The sequence below is a fragment of the Hirundo rustica genome, chromosome 2, assembly GCF_015227805.2.
Source record: "Hirundo rustica isolate bHirRus1 chromosome 2, bHirRus1.pri.v3, whole genome shotgun sequence".
NCBI lineage: Eukaryota > Metazoa > Chordata > Aves > Passeriformes > Hirundinidae > Hirundo > Hirundo rustica.
Window position 1 is genome coordinate 80,671,052 of NC_053451.1, and position 22,250 is coordinate 80,693,301.

At 36.6% G+C, this 22,250-nt stretch overlaps 1 protein-coding gene across 2 annotated transcripts in view; it reads left to right on the top strand.

The window, feature by feature from the left end:
• TPP2 (tripeptidyl peptidase 2) overlaps positions 1-22,250 on the top strand; it is a 53,080-nt gene that overhangs the window by 10,177 nt on the left and 20,653 nt on the right. For both annotated transcript variants that reach the window (XM_040054893.2, XM_040054894.2), the window contains exons 7-23: positions 1,011-1,165; positions 2,148-2,224; positions 2,800-2,927; positions 4,761-4,860; positions 6,795-6,943; positions 7,072-7,187; positions 8,797-8,965; positions 10,874-11,031; positions 11,539-11,615; positions 12,448-12,554; positions 13,314-13,468; positions 14,617-14,733; positions 16,297-16,397; positions 18,395-18,491; positions 18,754-18,891; positions 20,696-20,940; positions 21,140-21,218. In XM_040054893.2, coding sequence (XP_039910827.1) covers positions 1,011-1,165; positions 2,148-2,224; positions 2,800-2,927; positions 4,761-4,860; positions 6,795-6,943; positions 7,072-7,187; positions 8,797-8,965; positions 10,874-11,031; positions 11,539-11,615; positions 12,448-12,554; positions 13,314-13,468; positions 14,617-14,733; positions 16,297-16,397; positions 18,395-18,491; positions 18,754-18,891; positions 20,696-20,940; positions 21,140-21,218 — 2,168 coding nt within the window. The remainder of the gene's footprint in view (positions 1-1,010; positions 1,166-2,147; positions 2,225-2,799; positions 2,928-4,760; positions 4,861-6,794; positions 6,944-7,071; positions 7,188-8,796; positions 8,966-10,873; positions 11,032-11,538; positions 11,616-12,447; positions 12,555-13,313; positions 13,469-14,616; positions 14,734-16,296; positions 16,398-18,394; positions 18,492-18,753; positions 18,892-20,695; positions 20,941-21,139; positions 21,219-22,250) is intronic.

Here is a 22,250-nt window from a genome sequence, read left to right on the forward strand (position 1 = left end):
TGTACTTAAGCATGTATACATAGAACATACATACTAGGTAGTCTTTAAGATGTTCCTGCATCTTAAAGCCTAAGCTAAAGAGAACTTTCTTTCAAAAAAAATCTTTTCTGTTTTGTTTGTTAAGTACAGAATGATGATTGATTGCTCTCCTTTGTACTTGTATACTTTAAGAATCTTAAATATAATATCCATGAACAAAATGGCTATTGTTCTTAATTTAGGTTTATACAAACTTTTCTTCTTGTGTCAGGTGTCACTATAGGTGTAGCTCCAGCCACTCTGAACGTGTTTTAGAGTATTCTTTAAATAATCATGGTTTGTTTTGGGAGCAAACTGAGTGGTTAGGGTGGTATGGATGCGTTTGCTTTGAAAAATGGTCTTAATTCCTTGTGAAACTATTCCATCTCAGTAGAGCTACATAAGCAGTTCAGGCTTTTAAATAGATGGTAACTTCTTTGAGATGTTCCTCTCTGTGTTCCTGTGCAGTTCTGTTTTCTATTCTTAACCCCTGCTACCTGAGTTGTCTCAGGGACAATATTCATAGCTTTGAGTAACCAGTGTTGAGCCTTCCAAGTAACTTTTGTTAGTGGAATTAAGTTAGTACTTTGTTCCTCTCTTCCTGCTGCCTCTTCTCTCCTTAAAAAGCTGTTTGCTTTGTTGAACCTCATACAATTGGCCTCAGCCTATTGATCCAGCCTGTCCAGATCCCTTTGTAGAGCCTTCTTGTTCTCCAGCCGGTCAGCGCTCCTGCCCAGCCTGTTGTTGTCTGCACAATGACTGAGGATCTCTCAATCCCCTTGTCCAGATCATCAAAAAAATATTAAACAGGGCTGGCTCTGCTTCTGAGTCCTGGTGAACACTGTCACCCTTTTGGTACCATCAGCACTGGTGACTGGCTACTGACTGGATTTATGTGCTTTCAGCTCAATTAGTGAAAATTAATTGAGCTGTAGCATATTGAATTCTTAGAAATTAATTCCACTAAAAATACATGCTTTTCATTTGCACAGGAGCACATGGAACACATGTGGCTAGTATTGCAGCTGGATACTTTCCAGAAGAACCAGAACGAAATGGTGTAGCTCCTGGAGCTCAGATTCTTGCAATCAAGATTGGTGATACAAGACTAAGTACAATGGAAACTGGCACCGGTCTAATTAGAGCTGTGGGTATTTCACTGAATAAATTATTAATCTCAGCAATGTGACTTAAGTGTAGAAACTTCATGCCCTGCTTGCCTATAGGCTTTGTTTTTATGGTTCTACAGTATTTTCAACAAAAATACTACCAATTAGGAAATCAACCAGACCCCCCCAAAAAACAAAACAAGCCCTCAAGAAAAACTAACACAGCCAAAGCTCCCCCAAACCAACTAGAATGTATTTTAAAGCATATTGTAAGACTAGTGTTTTAATATAAAACAAGACTTCTGTTGCATAGAGCACATAGAGTTTCTCCAGGCTAATAGACTTGCAGTGTCTGGCTAGCTTGATGCATGAGAGAAGTTACTTGCATACTCGCTTAAAGTTCTTTGTGTTGTTAGTGTACCTTTTGTAGTTACTCAGATAACGATAGAAGACATATAAATCTAGAATAGAGACGAGTATCTGCCTATGTTGCTGTAACTCTTTTTCTTAAGGGTGAGGAAAAATATAATTCCTTTTAATGATGAAAGACCTAAGAGCTTTTCTGTATAATGAGTTGATAAGGTAAAATTTTACACAAGAAAAGGATCTGAAAATAGAAGACTATATTTGTGGTCCGTTGGTTATTTTGGTATAGCAACATGAACAATAACTTGTTTGCAATTTTTTGGAGTTCAACCAAACTGCACAGAAAAGGAAAATTTTGTGTTCTTGAGACAATACTGATAATGTCTGCTGTCTGCGGTTTTCTCTTAGGGTAATATCTTAATTTATAGCTGGGAACATGGCAAGAATAAGGCTTTTTCAGGGAATAGGTTTTTTAAATTTTCTTAGTTCTTTGGGGAAAATACCACTTAACTGATTATTTTCTAGATTCAAGAGATTTATCTGTCTTTCTTAGATATATAGCAAATCAGTTTAAAGATATGTTTTCTGTCATTCCTGAAATCACTTACATTCTTTGACTAGTACATATTTTGATTTCCATTTTTACTTTATCAGATGATAGAAACAATAAAATACAAATGTGATCTTGTCAACTACAGCTATGGAGAAGCAACACACTGGCCAAATTCTGGGTGAGTAGTACTGTAGTTAAAGTATTTTAATTTCCCAGTGGTGGAATTGTATTTGTTGAGCTTTCTGTAAGTCAACTAGTGGCTAAGAGTGAATCATCCAGCCTCAGATGGTTCAAATGTTAGAAACCGTGCAGTATAAATTTTAAACTGGCTTTGAAAGAAGTAAACCCATTAAAAAAGCTTTTAATTTATAATACACATATAATGTATAACTCAAAATCTAATGTAATAACACACATATAAATACACAAAATATATAATACACAGATTTATAATACATATACAAGTAGTATTTCAGCATAATAAAGAACTTTTATAGTTGAAACACCACATGATCTGTGGGGTATTTTTTGAAGACCTAGGGTCACTACATAGTTGTCAATGCTTTTTGAAGCCAGAAGATATTTTTGTGGTGAGCTTCTGTGCTGGAACCGCCTCTGCTAGGTGTGGGAAGCAGGCTGTATAATATTCCTTGTTTGGTGAATGGTCAGAGGTTGTACTAGAAATGGGAGCTTTGTCCTGTGGAATAAAGCAATATTGTTGAGTAAATGATTTATTTCTTTCTCTTACTTCAGAAGAATTTGTGAAGTGATTAATGAAGCAGTGTGGAAACACAATGTAATCTATGTTTCAAGTGCAGGAAATAACGGTCCTTGCCTTTCTACAGTTGGATGTCCTGGTGGAACTACATCTAGTGTAATAGGTAAATAATTCATTTAGGAAAAAAATTTGACAGTGTTCAACTTCTGTCTTTTCAAATTTTGTACTTTTGTTACGTGTTTGCTGAACTAATCTAAAAAATTGCCTGTTGGTCTACGAGGTTAATTCTGAGAGAGGCATTTGCTCTAAGCTTAGGTATACAAATTTAGATTGTTATCTTCTTACGATTCAAGACCTTACTTATGTAGAAAAGAGGTGAGAGGCAAATGGTCTTGATTTCATGTGGCTTTTTATAAAGTTTGCAAAAGAAGTCTTTGGTCTTATTTATTTGAATATTTCAGGATTAGTTTTTCAACTGTAACTGTCTAAGCACACCACTTTGCTCTGACCAATAGCAGCTGGTAAATTCAATGTATAAAAATGTAATTTTAAGTTGGATTTTAATTAACCTTCTGGAAAGCCTTGCAATGCATTCTGAATTGTCAGAACTGCAGTTCTGGGTCATCTGTCTTCATCTGATACTCTGATTTTTATTTTTAATGAAACAGATGTTTTTAATTTGGATAGAAAATAATCCCATGTCAGGATCTAGACAAGTCCTTGTACGGGAGGAATTTTTCCAGCTATAGTACTACTGCTATGCAAGTCTATTACTGTCATTAAAATTCTTCTTCTGATAAGCTGTTATATGGTTTTGATATTTTAGTGAAAGATTCAGTTATAAGATTTAACAAAATGTCTAGCATTTAGGGGTAACTTCCTAAGTCTTATTTTTTATATAAATCCTTTATTGTCTCACTAGTGCATTACACAAGATGCTTTTTAAGTCTCAGAATTCTTATGCAAGGAGACCAGTGTGTAAGGAGACTAGCATGAAGCCTTGAAAGCTGGAGAGCTGCTATTCCAGGGCAGCTAGTAGAATTAATGCTGATTACTTTCTGAAAGTTAATCTGCTATTAATTCACTACTGGGACTGGGGATTGGAACTGGAACTAACAAGCTCTTTTCAGGTCTGCACTGGCTTTGCTCTTACAGAGCATCTACTCTGTCAATTCAACTTAGTTGTATCAGTCTAGAGATTGGGTGATTATTCACTCTGCATGCCAAGTAGCTTGCTCCTGTCCTCCATCTGGAGTGAACCAGATACACAGTTTTTGTTTTTTGAGAGTAAAGCAAAACACAGCTGACAGGTTGGCTTAGTTCACACAAACACAGGCCTTGCCAAACTTGTCAGCTTGGTATGGTAGTTTTGTACCACCCTGGTAGTGCTTGTGCTGTAGACAAAGTGGAGTGTTATTTCGAATAGGAAGATGACATAGTTGCAACGTGCATCCTTGGCATTCTCTTTATCAGGCTTTGATGTAGTCATTTCCATTCTCTGTGCACTGGGAGCTGATAGCCAGCAAAGATTGTTTCCTGACTGTTTAGGGTGTGTGGATGTGGTCATTGGCTCCAGGGGGTGTAGCTGGGAGCTACATGGACATGGACCCAATTCACATGGATTGCTCTGAGGTGTAGTTGTAGTTTGTGGCAGTGTGGACAGAGGAAAGGGGCACAGGAGAGAGAAGATGTGTCAAGTTACCTGTTGTGAAGGAAGTGTAGAAAATTATATTCCAGCTGAATAAAAGTGAAGCTTGGAAGTTTGCGTGATATTTACTATTATACAGTGTGCCCATCAGCATTGTTACTGCATAGCATGATGCTTTACACTTGCTTTGCAAAAATACCTGGATTTAATGAGGTGGAACATGTGTACTTCCATTTTAAATGTCAGGCAAGAATTCTTCTTATAAATAATTTAAACCACAGAAGTATTTTACTTTTGTTTTTAATAAAAATTCATATTATATCTCAAAGGCTTGAATGTTTTTCACAGGTGTTGGTGCCTACGTGTCACCTGACATGATGGTTGCTGAATACTCTTTGAGAGAAAAACTGCCAGCAAATCAATACACTTGGTCATCCAGAGGGCCTAGGTAGGTTATATTTCAAGAACAAATTGCTTACTTTGGGGTTCAGATATATAACTCAAAATCTAAAATTGGTCCCTAATACCAAAATACCCAAGAATTTCTTTCCTGTAGAAAGAGCATAAGTATCCTGCTCTTCAACCTTTGTATGTTGGGCTCTGGAACTCGGGGAGGAGAGGGAATGGCGTGAAACTGCCTCAGCACAGCATGTATTTTCCAGGAAAGTATTTGGGTGCAGATCTACTCAAAGATGATAAAAGTAACTGAAAGGTTGTTTGGAAATTTGTTTTGGTGTTTTTTGTTTTTTGAATTTACTTTTTTCTATGGCATTTATTTCATAAGATTAGTGTGGTGAAGTTAAATATGCTATAAGTGATGAAGATTAAAATACTGTTACTGCCCTGGTAGTACTTCAGGCTTCAGTGACATTGCATAACTTACTTGAGGGTTTTGTTTAAGTTCAGTGGAGTTGTGAGTAGGCAGAAAAAATTACTTTCTGGTTACACTACAGAAAATTTTCTGAAGTATCTGTAAAATAAATTTTAAGGGCAATGTAAACTCCAGTATTTATTTCGTTTCTCAGAAGCATCTGATAGTAATGTGATAGACAAACAAAAAAAATAGTAACATCTCTTCTTGAGTTCTTGCCTGTGTTTAGTTATGGTGTTTCTATATAGAGGAAGGTATATTGTTTCAAGAATCTAACTATGAAGAATTCATGTTTTGTGTAGGGAAAAGAGAAATGTGCTCTCTGCTTTCAGCTGAGAAAGGGAGATCGATTTGTAATTAATTTTGATAGACATACACACACACATATTGATAACTTTTTGTGTGCTTAGTTGCTGTGCCCTGTGAAATAGTCAGCTGAAAGGCCAGGTCTGGCCAAAGGAGGATTCTCCCTGTTTAGGGTGCAATATGCAGATAACTGGAGGGTTCCTGAAGTTTGCTAGAGCAGTCTTGATGTAGGGATCAGTCTGTCCCTGTAAGCAGTAGAGGCTTCCCAGCAGATGGGCTGTGCACTGCTTGTCCAGAGGTGTTGGGGTGCAGAACCTTTTCATGGGTTTATATACAGCTGTCATAAAATACATCCAAACATCACACATGTTCGAAATAGTCTGATTTCAGACAGATTTTAGACATATGAAGCTGTTAGTGTAAGGTACAAGTCCCCTAAAATAGCCTCCCTATCTATAGCACTTAATAGCTCAGGCTAAGGGGTGTCCTTATTCAAGCAGTGCCATTTTTGTCTCTCCAGAGCAAGAAAGATGGAGCATATCTGGCTCATAGAGTTGAAAACTAGCTGTTACTGTAACTGTGCCATAGGCACACAGTTGTTCTGTTCTTAAACAGGCTTGTGAAAGAAAAAGTGGGGTATAGGGATCAGGCCCAGCTGATCCTGACCTACCTCTTGACATTACTTTTTATGTATTTCCTCTTGCCCTCTTGTCTCAGGCTTGTAATTCAAAACTTGATCTGGTAGTGGACTGTCAACATGCAAAATTAGAAGTCTAGGTTTTGATCTTTCCTAGCCTTCCTCCCCCTTTTACTATTTTTCTTTAGAAGTAATAACCATTGAATAGGCTACATGGAATACTAATTCATTTATTGAAGTGTTTAATAGGTTGTTTTGTGTGCATTTTGTAATTCAGATCCCAGAAAGTATTCTGGCTAAACTGAAGTCTGGTGGAGAATGTTGGAGTGAAAATTTAGAAACCTCTCAGTGTAAAACAGGCAGAGTTGATGATTAATGTGACATTTTAAATTGCTGCTTGGTGGCATGCTTTTTCTTGGGTTTAATGGGTTAATGAATTTAGTGAAGTAAAATTCTCTAAAGAAAACCTCTTTTTTTTAAATGTACAGACAACTTTATCTTAAAGTGTGGAAAAAAAAAAAAAGAAAAAAAAAAAGTTGGTGTTTTAACCATTGCTTTTTAATGCTAGCACTGATGGAGCCCTTGGAGTAAGTATCAGTGCCCCAGGAGGTGCTATTGCTTCTGTTCCAAACTGGACTCTGCGAGGAACACAGCTCATGAATGGCACATCCATGTCTTCTCCCAATGCATGTGGAGGCATTGCCTTAGTATTGTCAGGTAAAGTCCTACAATGTTAAACATAGATGCATCATCTAAAAGAGGTTAGATACTCTTTCCTCTTAAAAAAATCCTGTCACTTTGGAATTCTTTATTGTATCCAGTAACACCCTTATTTTTAATTTCAGGACTCAAAGCTAATAATGTTCATTACACTGTTCACTCTGTCAGAAGAGCATTAGAAAATACTGCAGTGAAAGCTGAAAACATAGAAGTGTTTGCACAAGGACATGGTATTATTCAGGTATTTGCAAGCAAAAAGCCCAGTATAATATAAATAACTGCTGGTGAAAAACTAACTTGCAGAAAAAAGAAGCAGCTTTTGAGGTGATCTCACACAGTTTGTTCCATGCTACTTGATTCTCAAATCTTATTGGTGGAGAGGAAGGGAATGTAGCGGGAGGGGAGGAGGAATGAGAAGATTATTCCAGTTTCATCATGCAGTTACTGTAAAATAAATGTGATAACTGGACACATTCTTTCATCAAGAAGATACATGGACATAAAAGTGAGATTTAGGTTTTTATCACCCACACGTGGATTTGGGTGCCTGAGTTCTGTCTTAACATCCAAAAATGTTTTGATGTATTGTCAGAGAGAGCTGAACTTGTTCTGTCCAGACAAAAGCTGGGACTGTAAGTTCTGGGCAGTGAAAACAGATATGCACTCTGGTTCACAAAGAAGTCCAGCTATAGCTGTACAGTGGCTTTGCTGCAGGCCTGTACTAAATAGTCTGAGTGTTCATCATTTCCTGTGGGCTTCTGAGTAGCTTGGAAATCTGTGATGTGATCCTCTCTATGGACAAGGTGTACTGACTGAGCGTCTTCCTGTGCATAAGCTTAGTTCTTACAGAGTTGGGTCTGGGTTTTGCCTGCAGTCATTCTTGTCATAGTCTAATACAAGTATTAAGATTTTTCTCTTGTCCTTCAAGATGCCACATATTAAATGCTTAGCCCACAACTCACATTCTGGAGATGCTAGAACCTAGTAGGTGATGCCTGTTAAGCATATCTGTAATGCTGAGTTTGATACAGAAGGCAGCAGTGGTGGTAGTCGTATCAAATAAATAAAATACACCAATCATACTTGGTGTTTTAGTAGTCTGTGATTAAATCGTGTGTTAAAATGTGATTAGAATTGATCTGGTAGATGAGATGTTGTATGTCTGCTTGTCTCAAAGGAGAGCACCCTAATCTTCACCAGTGAAGGTGCCTTGCTGTCAAGTAGAAGAGAATTGAAGAATTTTGTAGTCAGTAAAATAGCAAGTGAGGTAGAAGGGTGTCTTTTTAAAACCAGAAGGTGAATTTGTCATGTGAGTTTATTGTGACAGCTCGTGTACTTAGACCCAGGGCTGGATTTCATGACCTGATGCTTTTACTTCATATCAATATGCATCAATCAATCATATCAATATATAACACTTGTATGGGTATTCCATTGCTTGTGTCTTTTGAATTGCTCAACTTCTTATCGCATAAAAGTTAAATGTTTTAACTAGTGTTGCTCCACCGATGAGAAACTCACCTAAATTAGAACAGTGGGTTTGGGCCTTGAAGTCCTCTTCTTCAATGTCATCTCTGAATAGGAATCTTTTGGTGGATTTATAGCAGAGGAGACTTGGCCTTGTTTGGTTTTTTTTAAATGTTGTTGGCTTTCTGAGCTCTCTGTGGCTGTTGCAGACTGTGAAAATTGCCTCATTTTGTGTACTGAGTATCGTGCACTTGCATGTTGTTCAGGTAGCGTGTGAGGTACTTCACTGTTTATTGCTGTGCTTGCTCAACACTTCATATTGAAGAGAATATGCACAAATTGCGGTTGAAATTTGTTAATTTAGAACTTGCTCTTTCTAACAGGTCGATAAAGCTTATGACTACCTCATTCAGAATTCATCATTCACGAGTAACATCGGCTTCACAGTTACTGTCGGCAGCAACCGTGGAATCTACCTCAGAGATCCAGCCCAGATAGCGGCACCATCTGATCATGGGGTTGGCATAGAACCTGTCTTTCCTGAGAATACAGGTAGGAAAGAGCTTTTGTAGGTGGAGATGCAGAGAAATACAAATGTCAACTTGAAACAAAAAGCTGTGATAATGAGTGAGAGGAAGCTATACTGTAAAAGGAGTCAGTGTAGCCCTGAGTTTCATGGTAAAGGAAGATGTGCAAATAAACAACTTTTCAGTTCCAACCTTAGACTTACATCTGCAAGGCTTTCAGGTTGTTTGGGGAGACAGTTGCTTCATGCTTCCTCTCACTGAAAGAAAAGAAATCTAAATCTCTCTTTGTTCTGTAGAAGTTTAAAGTCAAATTGGGGGGCTAGGGAGAAACAGAGAAGAATAATCATAGACCCCTTATGTTTCTTGAAATTACAGAACTTCAGGGTTTTTGTTGTAGATAACTTTTGGCAAAGATGATACCAGGAAATTAGTTACTCAGTTATTTAAAGACTATAAATTCTAGATTCGGACTTTTTCTAAGTTTTCACAACTTGAGAAAAACCTTATTTAGTGGATTAGACTTCCATTCAGTATCTAATAATTAGTAAAGATATCTAACGGCAGTACATGAATTTATATGGATTTTATTACTAAAAGGGTAAAAATAACTTGTGCAGATCGAAATAAGGTTTGACCTTTTTTCCCACAAAGCCTTAAACTTCTTTATTTAATAAAAATTGGAACTCAGCTGAGAGACTGAATTATGTTGTATTCAAAAAGTGAGCCATGTGAGAACTTGTTACAGAGTTCATTCCTTTCTTAAAACCAATGATCACTAAGAAGGTTGGCATGAGACAAAGGGATGAGTTTATTTAGGGGCAGAAAGGGTATGAATTGGGCCAGGTTACTGTCTCCAAGTAACTTAATTGTCTGACAGCTTACATTGCAATCGGTGCATTTTAAATTTAACGTGTGACACAAAAGAATTGTTCACTAGACTTCTTCAGGAAATAAGCAATCTAAAAACAATTAGGCATTTGCAGTGGATGACTGGCACATAGTAGTTGTAGATGTTGTTTCCCTAGTTTTCTCTAGTACCTGTTTTCCCTAGTTACTTTTGTGCTGTGCCTGGTGTCTTCAACAAGACTGAGTTTGAGAAACTGTAATAAGAACTTAGGGAGGCTCATTGCTCAGTTTGTCTGTTGATGCTCTCTTCAAGCTTTTATTGCTTGTCCTGTAGTTATAGTAGTGTTCTTTTGTCTGCTTAATCTTAATGTGATGAAATGTCTGAAAATTAAGATAAGCTTAATTGGGACTAAGAAAAATATTTCCAAGTGTCATTAATCTTTTAAGCAGGAGGAAGCTACTAATAACTAAATAATAACTTAATTTAATAACTTAAACTGCCCTGGGTGCTTTTCTGGAAGCTGTGCTTTAATGCATAGCATTTTTGGCATAGAAGCTAATTTACAGAATCTGCCAGACTGACTGTTTGCAAAATCTGTCTAGATTTTCATAGTAATTTTAATAAGACTTTACCTCTTGCTTAGTATGCTTTATAGTGTAGTTTGGTAATAAGCATAGCACTCAGAATCAATGTGATTGCTTTTTATTGTATTTCTTTGCAATAGGCAACACTTTGTCTGTAGAAGGAAGTTTATACCTACTTCCAGACTATGTTGTGGGTAACTGAAGCTTTGCTTACCAGCCTGCCTTTGACTTCGAAACAGCCAGGTTTGACTGTTTCAGGGGAGGCAGATTTTGAAGCTGGGTACCACCTTTATTTTACTGCCTACTGCTGTTCTTCTGTTTTTGTCAAGTTAAAAGAAGTAATATAGAACATCCCCTTTGTGCAGAATCAGATCCAGGGACCCTTAGGAATTGATTCCTATTATATTTTACCAATGTGTATTTTAATGGTGAATACTGTTGCAGTGGACTGTGTGCACATATTTGTGTTACTGAATGGTTTTTATAATTTGTTTCCTGACAGAAAACACTGAAAGAATATCTCTCCAGCTTCATTTAGCTTTAACTTCAAATGCACCGTGGGTCCAGTGTCCTAGTCATTTAGAGCTCATGAACCAGTGTCGACACATAAATATTCGTGTGGATCCACGTGGCCTCCGAGGAGGAGTACATTATACAGAGGTTTGGCAATACTGGTACTCTGAGCAAGATTTTTTGCCTTTGTGTGCCCTTATGGGGTCTCTATCAACTTTCTGTAGAAATAATTTTTAAGGAAATAAAATCTGTGAGCTTTACAGGTAAAGAAATAGTGCCACAGTGTATTTCACTATACAGACTGAAGCCAGGGTTCAGCAGTAGTTGTGCTATATGATGTTGTACAGCACATGCCTGTAGAACTTTGAGTATCTGTGTTTGAAAAATAAGAGCATATAGAAAACATAAGCCAAATAAATAACTGTTGATTAAGTTTTTTTTTCCTCTGATGAAATGAGTCAAAATGGGAAAAATACTTTTTTCCCTCAGTGTTGGTGTTCTACTGTTTCTAGGGTAACAGTGGTCAAATGACCTTTTCTCCTCTGTGACAACTACAAAGATTCAAAATACTCTGCAACTAGTTTAAGCTGAATGTTATCTTCTATAGTTTGATTTTGATCAAAGACTTTGAATTGTTGTATTTTATCTTGTTAGGTGTGTGGATATGATACAGCAATGCCTAATGCAGGCCCTCTGTTCAGAGTTCCAGTCACTGTTGTTATACCAACAAGGTGAGTAAATCCAGAGCTCTGAGAGTGCCTGAACTTTCTACAAGCACCTGAAAAGCTTCTTTCAGCACACTTATGCAGCTGTGACGGTTTTTATAGTTTTGGTCATGACAGCAGTGTGTCCTGGTAGGCTTAGCCACAATGGCAATAGCTTCCTGGTCCATCAGCATACAGATGCCTTCTGGCTTGTTGACCAAGTATCAGTAAATGTACTCTTCATATGTGTAGGTCAGCTGGAGTTGGGTTTTTCATTTTTGCCTGGTGAGCTAGAGTACATAGAGCCAGAGGGCATTATTTGGCCATTGTATATGTTGGGATAAGCTTTGATCGTGACTTCAATACAGTGAGTTTAGAGTTGGTATTGTGTCCATCATTGGTTTAAACATAAGACTTAAATGCTGTTGATAAGGAAGGCGAGTATTTTATTAAACCTATGTGGTGGACTATCCCCTGAGGAGGAAAGGCAGAGTAACTGTTCTCTAGCTGGTTCATGGAAATATTGCTACTTCCATACCTTAGGTCACTTCAGTGGCAGTTCACTCAGCCAGGAAAAGCAGATCCACTGAAAATGAGGGTTTTGTGATATTTCTGTTTAGGCACTATAATTTCAGGGAGGTGGGGAAGGTGTTTGCATAATATGGTGGAGCTGATATTTTAAATCTTTTGCATGCCTTGTGCTGTCAGATTCTGTATTACTAGGATTAAAATACTTGGTGTTAAAGACTAAATATCCTCATTATACACATTTTTAGAGTATTTTTGCATTTTAAAATGCTTCCAAAAATGGCTTCACAGCTTGTTTGACTACTATTTGTTTTTTACTTTCGACATACAGAGTAGATGAATCATCAAGCTATGACCTGACATACACAGATGTTCATTTTAAACCTGGTCAGATCCGAAGGCACTTCATTGATGTTCCACAGGGAGCTACGTGGGCTGGTAAGGAAAATAACCACGGTAACCAAATAAAAAGTTGTATCTGTCAGACTTGACAAAGTTGGTTTTAAATAATTTTGTGTTCTGCCTGAATTAGTACTGAAGGTTTTGACCCATGAATATGTAAATATTTGTTTGGTTTTTAAGCTCTTAGAGGAGTGATTTTGAGTTATTTCATGTTTTTTGGTGTAGTAGGATCATGATTCTAACTCTTAAAGAAACTAGCTAATAACAATCTGAAGTGGTTGCATATACCTGGAGGAATGCCCCATGTTTATGGAAAAGTATCGCTGTATGAGGCTTACCTAGTTTTTAAGGTGTATAGATGTAGTGTTCAAAGAAGTCATAACTGAAGAAAATGTGGTTTTCACAATGAGTAAAAAGCTCATAATTGTGCCAGATGTAAAAAGGGGTTTTTTCCTTGTCTCTGTGAGATTACTAAACAATAATTCTTTCATTTAGACTGAAGTTAGTGATAAGACTTAATTTGGAATTCAGCAGTCTGTCCTATACAGATGATACATCTGTACTGTCTGTTTAATTCTGATCATTTAATTGAGACATGTTTCTCTTTAATCATCTTCTGAACTTAGCTGCTTTTCCTTTAACCTGAGAAGGCTTTTGAAATGAACTGAGCCACTTGGGGTACTACATAACTTCTTAAGTTACAAATTACTTGTGAAAGCAGTGTTTCTCTGGTGCATCTCTGCATCATCTAAAATTCTTGTGTCTTCAGACTAAATTTCTTTTTCTTTAATCTAGAAGTGACAGTGTGTTCGTGTTCAGCTGATGTGACTGCCAAGTTTGTGCTTCATGCTGTTCAGCTTGTGAAACAAAAAGCATACAGAAGTCATGAGTTCTACAAATTTTCATCTTTACCAGAAAAAGGCTCAGTGACTGAAGCATTTCCTGTCTTAGTAAGTTACCCTAGGGTGGGCTTAATAAAGTAATTTATCTGTGCGGTATAACACAACTTCTTTGGAATTTTTTTCCCCTAAGAAAAACCCAAAACCCAAGACATTGTGTGTTTGTTACAGTAGTCAACACATCTGATTTTCAGTTTTGAAAAGATCTCTAATAGCTTGCTAATGTTTCTGAGCTATTTAGTAATATAATACATGTTAATCTCTTCAATTTGTTTGTACTTGTTTATACAAAGCAGTTTGTTTCCCGTTCATATGACTTGTTGAATAGTTCAGCATATTTTGCCTTCAGTGGTTAATACGGTAGTCTGGGATATCTTCACCTTGAAGTCAGGGGTAACTGACTGGCTCACATTCATGCATCCTAGGTACAGGAGTCTTAGTTTGGATAATGCTAGCTCAAGAGTCCAAAACAGTCAGGGAATGACAGAGTCTACTTCTCAGGTTTGTCCCCTTCTTTGCTCAGTTTAGTTGTATACTCTTATGCCCAAAGAGTAGTTATAATTTCTGTGCAGTTCAGTCCCTTACCCTCTGTGGAAATATCAGGTGGGGGACCATAAGCTGTGTTGGTCCCATTGACACATTATTTTGTCATATTATTTAAAAACTGAAACAAGAAAAACCCAGAAAACCCCACCAACCAGGCAAAACCAAAACTAACCCAAACCTCTCAAATTGTGTCATCTTACTTAGGAAGAGAGTGAGGTCTCCTTTTCTAATACATGTTTTTTAGGGGACACACATTAAACTGGTCTGTGAACTAACCTGTCTGCCTAGTTTGATGGATAAGAATGGAAGACAGAACATTTAAAAGCAATACCTTTCTGTGTAGGATATACCCCAGCACTTTTTGTTTTCAAGCATTTGTCAGTCATGCTGTTTTGTTGGAATTGTCTTGTGTTTTCTGGGCCAAGTATAAAGTCTTACTTGGTACTGTACAAAACTGTATAATTGGAGTAAGCTGGACATACGAGGTCTTTTGGTCTTTTTTGCATTGTACTCTGATTTTTTTTTTTTTTTTTTTTTTTTTTTTTTTTTTTTTTTTTTTTTTTTTTTTTTTTTTTGCTTGGGTGTAGGGAGGCTGGGGTCAATAGAAGAGGAGGATGGGACCCAGAGTCTAACTTTGTGCTTTTGTTACCCAGGCTGGAAAAACGATTGAATTTTGTGTTGCTCGGTGGTGGGCAAGCCTTAGTGATGTTAGCATTAATTACACAATTTCTTTCCATGGTGTACTTTGTGGTGCTCCTCAGCTAAACATGGTAAGTTTACCAGAGTGCTTATATTGAATTATTGTGAAATCCTATGGTATCTCAGAAAAAAACCCCAGCTTTTCTTCCTTCTTGCCTATATTTAGAAACAGTGAAAGTATTTTTGTACGTGAGACTTTCATGTTCTCTCTCAAATTTTAAATAGAAGTTCAGTCCCAGAGTTATGGTAGTGCCAGTTAACATTATTTATGATTTTTCTTCTATGCCTTTTTATTGTAAACCAGTAGTGAAAAAAGAAATGGGGGGAAAAAGCCCAAAGAAAGAACCTAAATTCCATTCCAGTAGAAAAAACAGACTAAAAGGCTGAAAATACGAATATGCTTACAGTACCAAGTGTTTTATATAAGTAAACTTCGTTGGGACCACAGTTCTTGAATTTTGAATATCTAGACTACCATTGCTAAAACAACAGCACTCCCAATACCATATTCAGAGTAAAATTTTGTTAATATTTATTTTCTGTTCAGTGTTCTGTTGAGATGTGGTAGTTGGCTTGAGATTCATTATTTAGGGCAGTTGAAGGTACAATGGGTGGGGCAGTGTCATGATTCCTAATGGCCTGTGATACTAAAGGATTGAAAAAGTTGCTTGAAGTGCTAGTGTGATATCTACAGTACTTGTCTTGGTCCTGTTCTTTGTTGTCCTGTGCAACATGGCTTGGCTTGACACTGCCTCCCTCAGGAGAGAGCTCTTTGAGAGCTGGTACCTACATGGAGCAGCACCATGCTAATCTGTCTTGGCTCCTGCCTGTTTTTCAGCTAAAGGCCAGAGTGAGTTGTAGCTGTCCCATGGGTGAATTTGGATGTGTTCAGGCTCTAAGAGCTGAATAAACTGAAGAGGAAAGAGTGGGTGTAGTGCATTAAGGTACCAGGTAGAACAGAAGAAGAAAGAGCTGTTGATGATGGTGTGCACAGAAGCTGCCCCCAGCCCAGCAGGATTATATATAATAATGGACAGTGATAAATAAAAGAATACAAATAGTCTTACCCTTCCTTTTTGAGCACCAGTGACTTTCATAAAATGAATGTCAGTAGCACCCATATATATTAGTGTCTTTATCATGGGATACTGCTTATAGTAAACTTTTTGGATTATTTTTCCTATCTATACTTAGCAAGTCTATGTATGCACTATTTTATCTCTTTTGCAGAGTTAATCTGTTCTGTAATAATAGTCCCAGTAAGCACCATAAAATACTTGTTTTAATATTCTGTATTGTATATTAAAAAGTTACATCTGAAAGTAAATTATCCTAAATGCACAAACACATGCAGTCCTGCCTGAAGTATGACTTGCCTGTTCTGTACAAAGAATTTAAATTAGTAAGGGAAAAAATTAACAACTGGAGCTTGTTTTACTATGTAAGTTTTGCAAGTCCCAGTATTATCTGCTCTTGTAAAGTAGAGATGCACTTGTGAAACTTTCAAAATGACTCAGTATTGTTAAAGTATAAATAATTACAGGTTATGTTATCTTTTTGAGGGTCGTAACAGGTGGTCCCCATGTGATTTTGTAAGTGCACAGAAGCATAATTGTTCTATAATCTTCTTCTAGCATGCTTCAGAAGGCATTGTACGGTTTGATGTTCAGTCCCTGTTGAAGTATGAAGATATTGCTCCATGCATCAATCTGAAAAGCTGGGTTCAAACACTCAGGTAGAGTTTCTGGGGAACTGTTTGGGGAGACTGGGAAAACTCGTATGTACAGTTAAAACAGTGACACATTAGCAGTGAAATTCAGGATTACAAAAACATTCCTGTCAAATTCAAAGTAGCTTTGGAAGCACCAATAATTTCTTAGCATTCTCTTCTACAATGAATTTTCCAATGCAAATTACTTTCCTTAAGCTAGTTTGAAAGAAGAAGAATTTACACAAATATTTCACTGTTTGCAAATATTTAGAGGTAAAAGACACTTGCTATCTAAAGAAAAATATTGTAGAGTTATTGAGGTTATTGCATGCTACTGTTTATTGTCTTGGTTGTTTTGTTTTGTTTTGTTTTTTGGAGGGATTTTTTCCTAAGCGGCTGCTTGGGATCATCCTAAATTTTGGTCTGGGAAGACTATGCTCTCTTTCCAGCTTGCTTAAAAGTGTTTCTGTAGGATCCGATGCAGATTTTTTTTTTTTTTTTTTTTTTTTTTTTTTTTTTTTTTTTTTTTTTTTTTTTTTTTTTTTTTTTGTGGGAATCTCTGTATACCTTGTTAGTTTGACACATGCTTATTTGGAGGAAGAACTTTACTGGAAAATTTCTACAGTGCAGCACTGGTCTCTTCAGAAGGATAAAGAAATGCCATGTGGTTCAAGTGGTCTGTCCCACTTTTGAAATGTGGGACAGACAATTTCACAGTGGTCAGTAATCCAAAGTTTTCTGTTATTTGAGCCTGTCAGTGGAGACCTTGGGCTCTCTCTGGGGCTTTTGGATACTTGTATCTGGAATTGAGGTTGCCAGGAGCTTAATGAGCATAACACCTAATGTTAGATTCAGAAATAATCCATTTGATGTTCCCTAAATGAGGAAATAAAACAGTCCCTTAATGTAGCTTTGCCTCATTCTTGTATAGAAAAATGGAAATGCTCTTTACTCTGTAAGGCATTCATCTGACAGTAAATGAACTGCTATTAAGTAAACTCTGGAGAAATATTTATGTATTTAAATTAAGGCAGGAATAGTGTCTCTTGAATGAACTCATGGGTCATAACACGGAGGGAAAATTACTGAATGACTTTTCATTCTGTCTCTTATTTCAAATACTTTGAGGCAGGGTGAATGTTAGGGAGACATATCATGTGTAGTATTACTCAGTTCTTAAGACTTCTGTCAGCAATCTAGCATTTGCCAGACTAGGAAATGTGGGTTAAATGGACTTGTGGTCTGACCCAGCACCCATATCTTACTGGCTGACTAGTCTGTGCCCTTGGTGATGAAAGAGCTGGCAGAACCTTAGAGACAAATTCTGATCATGTAGTTAAAGGTTATCTGATCCAATGAATGAAATGTAAACTTACATGGTGCCAGACCACCCTGATTCTGCTATTCTTTATTTCTGAAGCTTAGCTTTTTCCTATATTATTATTATTATTTTGTTTGTATTCTTTGACACTTGAGGTCTAAGATGTTTGGCTCCCTGAACATTGGCTGCTTTTCCCAACTGTATCGCAGTTAACATAGACACTGTAGTGTACATTATTCTGTGTTACTACTCAGATTTCTATAAGGCTTCTTATATTCTCTGAAGATACAACCTTCTGTAACAAGGAATTATCAATTGTTCTGTCCTCTAATTGCCGTCCCATTAATCTTTCAATTATGAATACAAGTATTGTTTTCAGCATGGATGTTAGAAATGTAACCTGATTTTTTTTTTCTTAAACTTTTAGTGGCCTTTAATTTTGAGCATTTAGACATGCTTGCTACATTGGTTTCTTTTTTTTTTTTTTTTTTTGCAGTGTCTGTCATGTTACTAAACCTTGTTTTCAGACTGACATAAATTTTAACTGAGGAATTTATGCTGCTTGGATAGTTATGATAGATGAGATGTAATGGCATATGCTGAATTTAGTTGTACCTCAGAACGTGTTTCTACATAAGCAAGACAAATGTTGGTAGAGGATGCATGTTTCTCAAGAGAATCTTTTGTTGTTTAATTGCAGACCAGTGAGTGCGAAAATAAAACCTTTGGGCTCCAGAGATATTTTACCAAATAATCGTCAACTCTATGAGATGATTTTGACCTATAACTTCCATCAGGTAAGGGTTATTGTAGTTGGTTTTTTTTAATTTATTAATAAACACAGCATATTTTCTAAAACAGGTTTTATTTTAACTAGCTTTCTCTCAGAAAGGAAGTCTAGAGTCACATTCTAGACTCTCTACAGTTGAAATTCTGATTTGGTCCACTCTAAAAGCTACTGTTGTTTGAAACGTCCTACAGTTCAGTTATCTTTTTGAATATGCATTGTACTTGTTTTATTCTGTGGTAGATTAAATGCCTTTACCTTTCTTTAAATAGCCTAAGAGTGGAGAAGTAACTCCAAGCTGTCCACTTCTTTGTGAATTGTTGTACGAATCTGAATTTGATAGTCAACTCTGGATTATTTTTGACCAGAACAAAAGACAAATGGGTTCAGGAGATGCCTATCCACACCAGGTACAGAGTAATGCATTTATTTTACCTTTTGCTTGCTACAAACTATGAAAGTGTTCATTCTTTTTCACCTGCCAGGCCTCCTGTTAGCTCTTTACATTTTCTGATGCATAGATTTCATGTTCTTATCTATTCACAGGAAGATATACAAGGTTCAATGGTGATGTATTTGTATCAAAAAAAGACATATATATGTCCATAAAAATAGAACATGATTTTTTTTTTCTCTCCTGAGGAAGGAGAAAGGAAAAACTGTGAACTTCTGATTTCTTGTGATTTTTGCCTGGTGCTTTTCAAGAAATGAATTTAAAATCTTCTGGTTCTTTGTTTTGGTTTTTTTTTCCAAAGACACTATCTTAAAATTCTCTATGCAAGGTGGAAAAGATCCATTATTTTTCCTTCAGTCTGACTTGTGTGTTGATAGAATAGAGGCTTCTGTATTCATGAATGCTGTCCTCTGTGCTGTTGATATCCTCAAACAGCCTTTTTCATACTTCATCTTTGTTTGCTTCCTATTGTCATCTTTGAAAAGGAGCTTTTGCCCAACACTGTAGATACTCTACCCCTTATGGGAATCTCTTTCTGCCGTAACAGACGGTGTGTCTGGATTGGGGGGAAGTAGAGAGAAATTAAAAAAAAAATTAAAGAGGAAAAAAGTCAGACACATTTTAAATATTTTTTTTCTTTTGAAACTGTTTTATACCAATCTAAATTCACAGTTGAACATCATCAATGTAATGTTAATTTTGATAGGTTGATCATTCTGGAAGTGGACAAAAGATAGTTCGAAGAGATATGCTTTAAAGATTATAAATTATTTTCAGAAATTGCATTGTGTAAACTTCTGTTCCTTAACCTGCATTTTTAGGATGCTGTAAAATTTAGACTTCACCATAGTGCTTTGTTACTTAGACCTGGTGGACTATGGTGCTTTTAATCTCTGGTGTTGTGCATCATATGACAATTCTGAAGCAATTTGAAATTATTTAATCCAGGAAGAAATACCAACAGGAAGCATGACTCTCTAGCCCAAGAGAGGGAGGTTCTGGGAGCAAGGTAGTTCTGAGTGATTGTTCCTTTCTACTCAGGGCTACCTTCTGTATTACTCCAGCAGAAAGGAGGCAGCATACTACTGCTTGAAACAGCCACATGTTGCCCTGTTGGTTGATAAAAATGCAGAAGTGTTTTCAAAACTAAAAAATTCAGAGTCTGTAGGTTTTTTCCTTGGTGATTTAGGTTGGGGAGGAATTCTTAGTTTTGTTTTTGTTTTGCATTTTTGGGGTTTTGTTAAGTAATGGAAATGATGTTATCCACATATTCCTGAGTAAAAAGCTCAGGACAAAGAGTCTGTCAGCTCTTTAAACTGCATCTCACAGGAATACTGGGTCCCTTCACTGGGTGTGAAAATTTGTAGGGTGTTTGAGACAGCAGCAGATATTCTGTGATCTAAACTGCAAAGCATCCCAACCCAGTAACTCAAAAAAGTGTATCAAGGCAAACCTGCAGAGTTTTTCAATTGAAAGCTTACCAGGAGTTCTGATTACTATCTTAACAGTTAAAACACTATTAAAATAGCATCAAATTGTGTCAGTCTGTTTTGTGGTCTGAAAACTTAATTTTTTTTTTAGTCAGTACAAAAACACTCTTGTTTTCAGCAGATTCCAGAACCAAGCAATCTAGTATAGTTTAAATTGGTAGGACTATATGGATCAAGAATATGACAGTCTTATTTCTGGGGTTAGGAGGGTTTTTTTAATGCCTGATGAAATAATTAATTGTGACATTTATGAGAATTTCTTTCTTTCAGTATTCTGTGAAACTGGAAAAAGGAGATTACACTATTCGGTTACAAATTCGTCACGAGCAGAACAGTGAGCTGGATCGCATCAAAGACCTGCCATTTATTGTTTCTCATAGGTTGTCTAGTACCTTGAGCTTAGATATTTATGAAAACCATAGCCTTGCACTCTTAGGGAAGAAGAAGTCCAACAGTTTGACTTTACCACCAAAACACAGTCAGCCATTCTTTGTTACATCTCTTCCTGATGACAAGTAAGTTACGAAGTGTTGCTTTTCTCATCTGTCTAGGCAGCTACTTCTGCACCTCACTAAAATGCTACTTTAATAGTGTCTGCCTGTCCAGGCTTGCTAATTCCTTGTGTTGCTCTTTCCCTGTTTGGCTTCTTTATTCTAGTTTCCATGGAACCTTAGTGAACCTCGTTTTAACACTGAATTTACTTTCTTTGAACAGAATACCTAAAGGAGCAGGACCAGGATGTTACCTTGCAGGAAGTCTTACTCTGTCTAAAACAGAACTTGGAAAGAAAGCTGTGAGTATTTGGAATGGATGACGTGGATTTTTTCTGAATTTTTTTCTAGCAAGTAAATGGCATGCCAGGAAGTACTGTACTGTATGGGCTTAGTACTTTAATGAGCATTAGGTTTGGTAACATAGTACATTTTAGAAGCAGTTGTTTCATTATAAAGTCAGCATAACTTCTAAGTAGTTCTGTTATTATTTTCATCTTCTAATTTAAAATATAATTGCATTTTCTGAATCTTGAGTTTTAATTATTTTGCTCTGAAATCTCTTCTTTCTAGAAACAACTGCATTCTTGTTGGTGTAGAGCCTTTAAAATTGACCTTATGTAACTCCCTAGCTTAATGTTATTTTTGAATGAATAATACGTGCATATAGTGTTATATGCATGTTGGTTCTGTAATACTCTTCGTTGCATGCATGCAATATTCAGCAAGAACACGTGCTTTCTAAACACATATGTTACTGTTACCAAGCAGTAGAAATTTTGCTGACTCAAATACATAAACAGATTTTCTTACCTGCTACTCACTGATGTTATCAACCACTAGTATGATTGTATGCTTCAACGAAGTGGTATAAGATCTCCGTGTGTGATGCCAGAAAAAAAGATGAAGAATTTTTTTATCTCATACCACAGCATCCTGTGAAAAATGTTTTTTAACTTGTATGACTGTGTAATGCAATAGTGATTATAGTAATTATGTCACGTTTCTGTGTATCTGCTGCTACAGCGTTTAGAAGATTTCCTTAGCTGTTTTTAAACAGATGCTAAGCGTCAAACTAAACTCTAGTCAGTCATAGTGATTGTTAGTACTCAGAGCTAGTTGATCTATGTCCATCTATCACTAGATGTGGCTGAACAACATTTTTAAAACTAAGGTATGTCTTAATAGAAAATAAATTTCTCTGGGTAGGTTGGCATGTACCTTTAGATCTTGTTGAGCATAAACATTTAGTTAATTCAATCTGAATTGGTTGTACTTTTGGGGCAGATTGCATGTAGCTGCAGGTGAGAATGTATCAGGAGAATTTACGTATC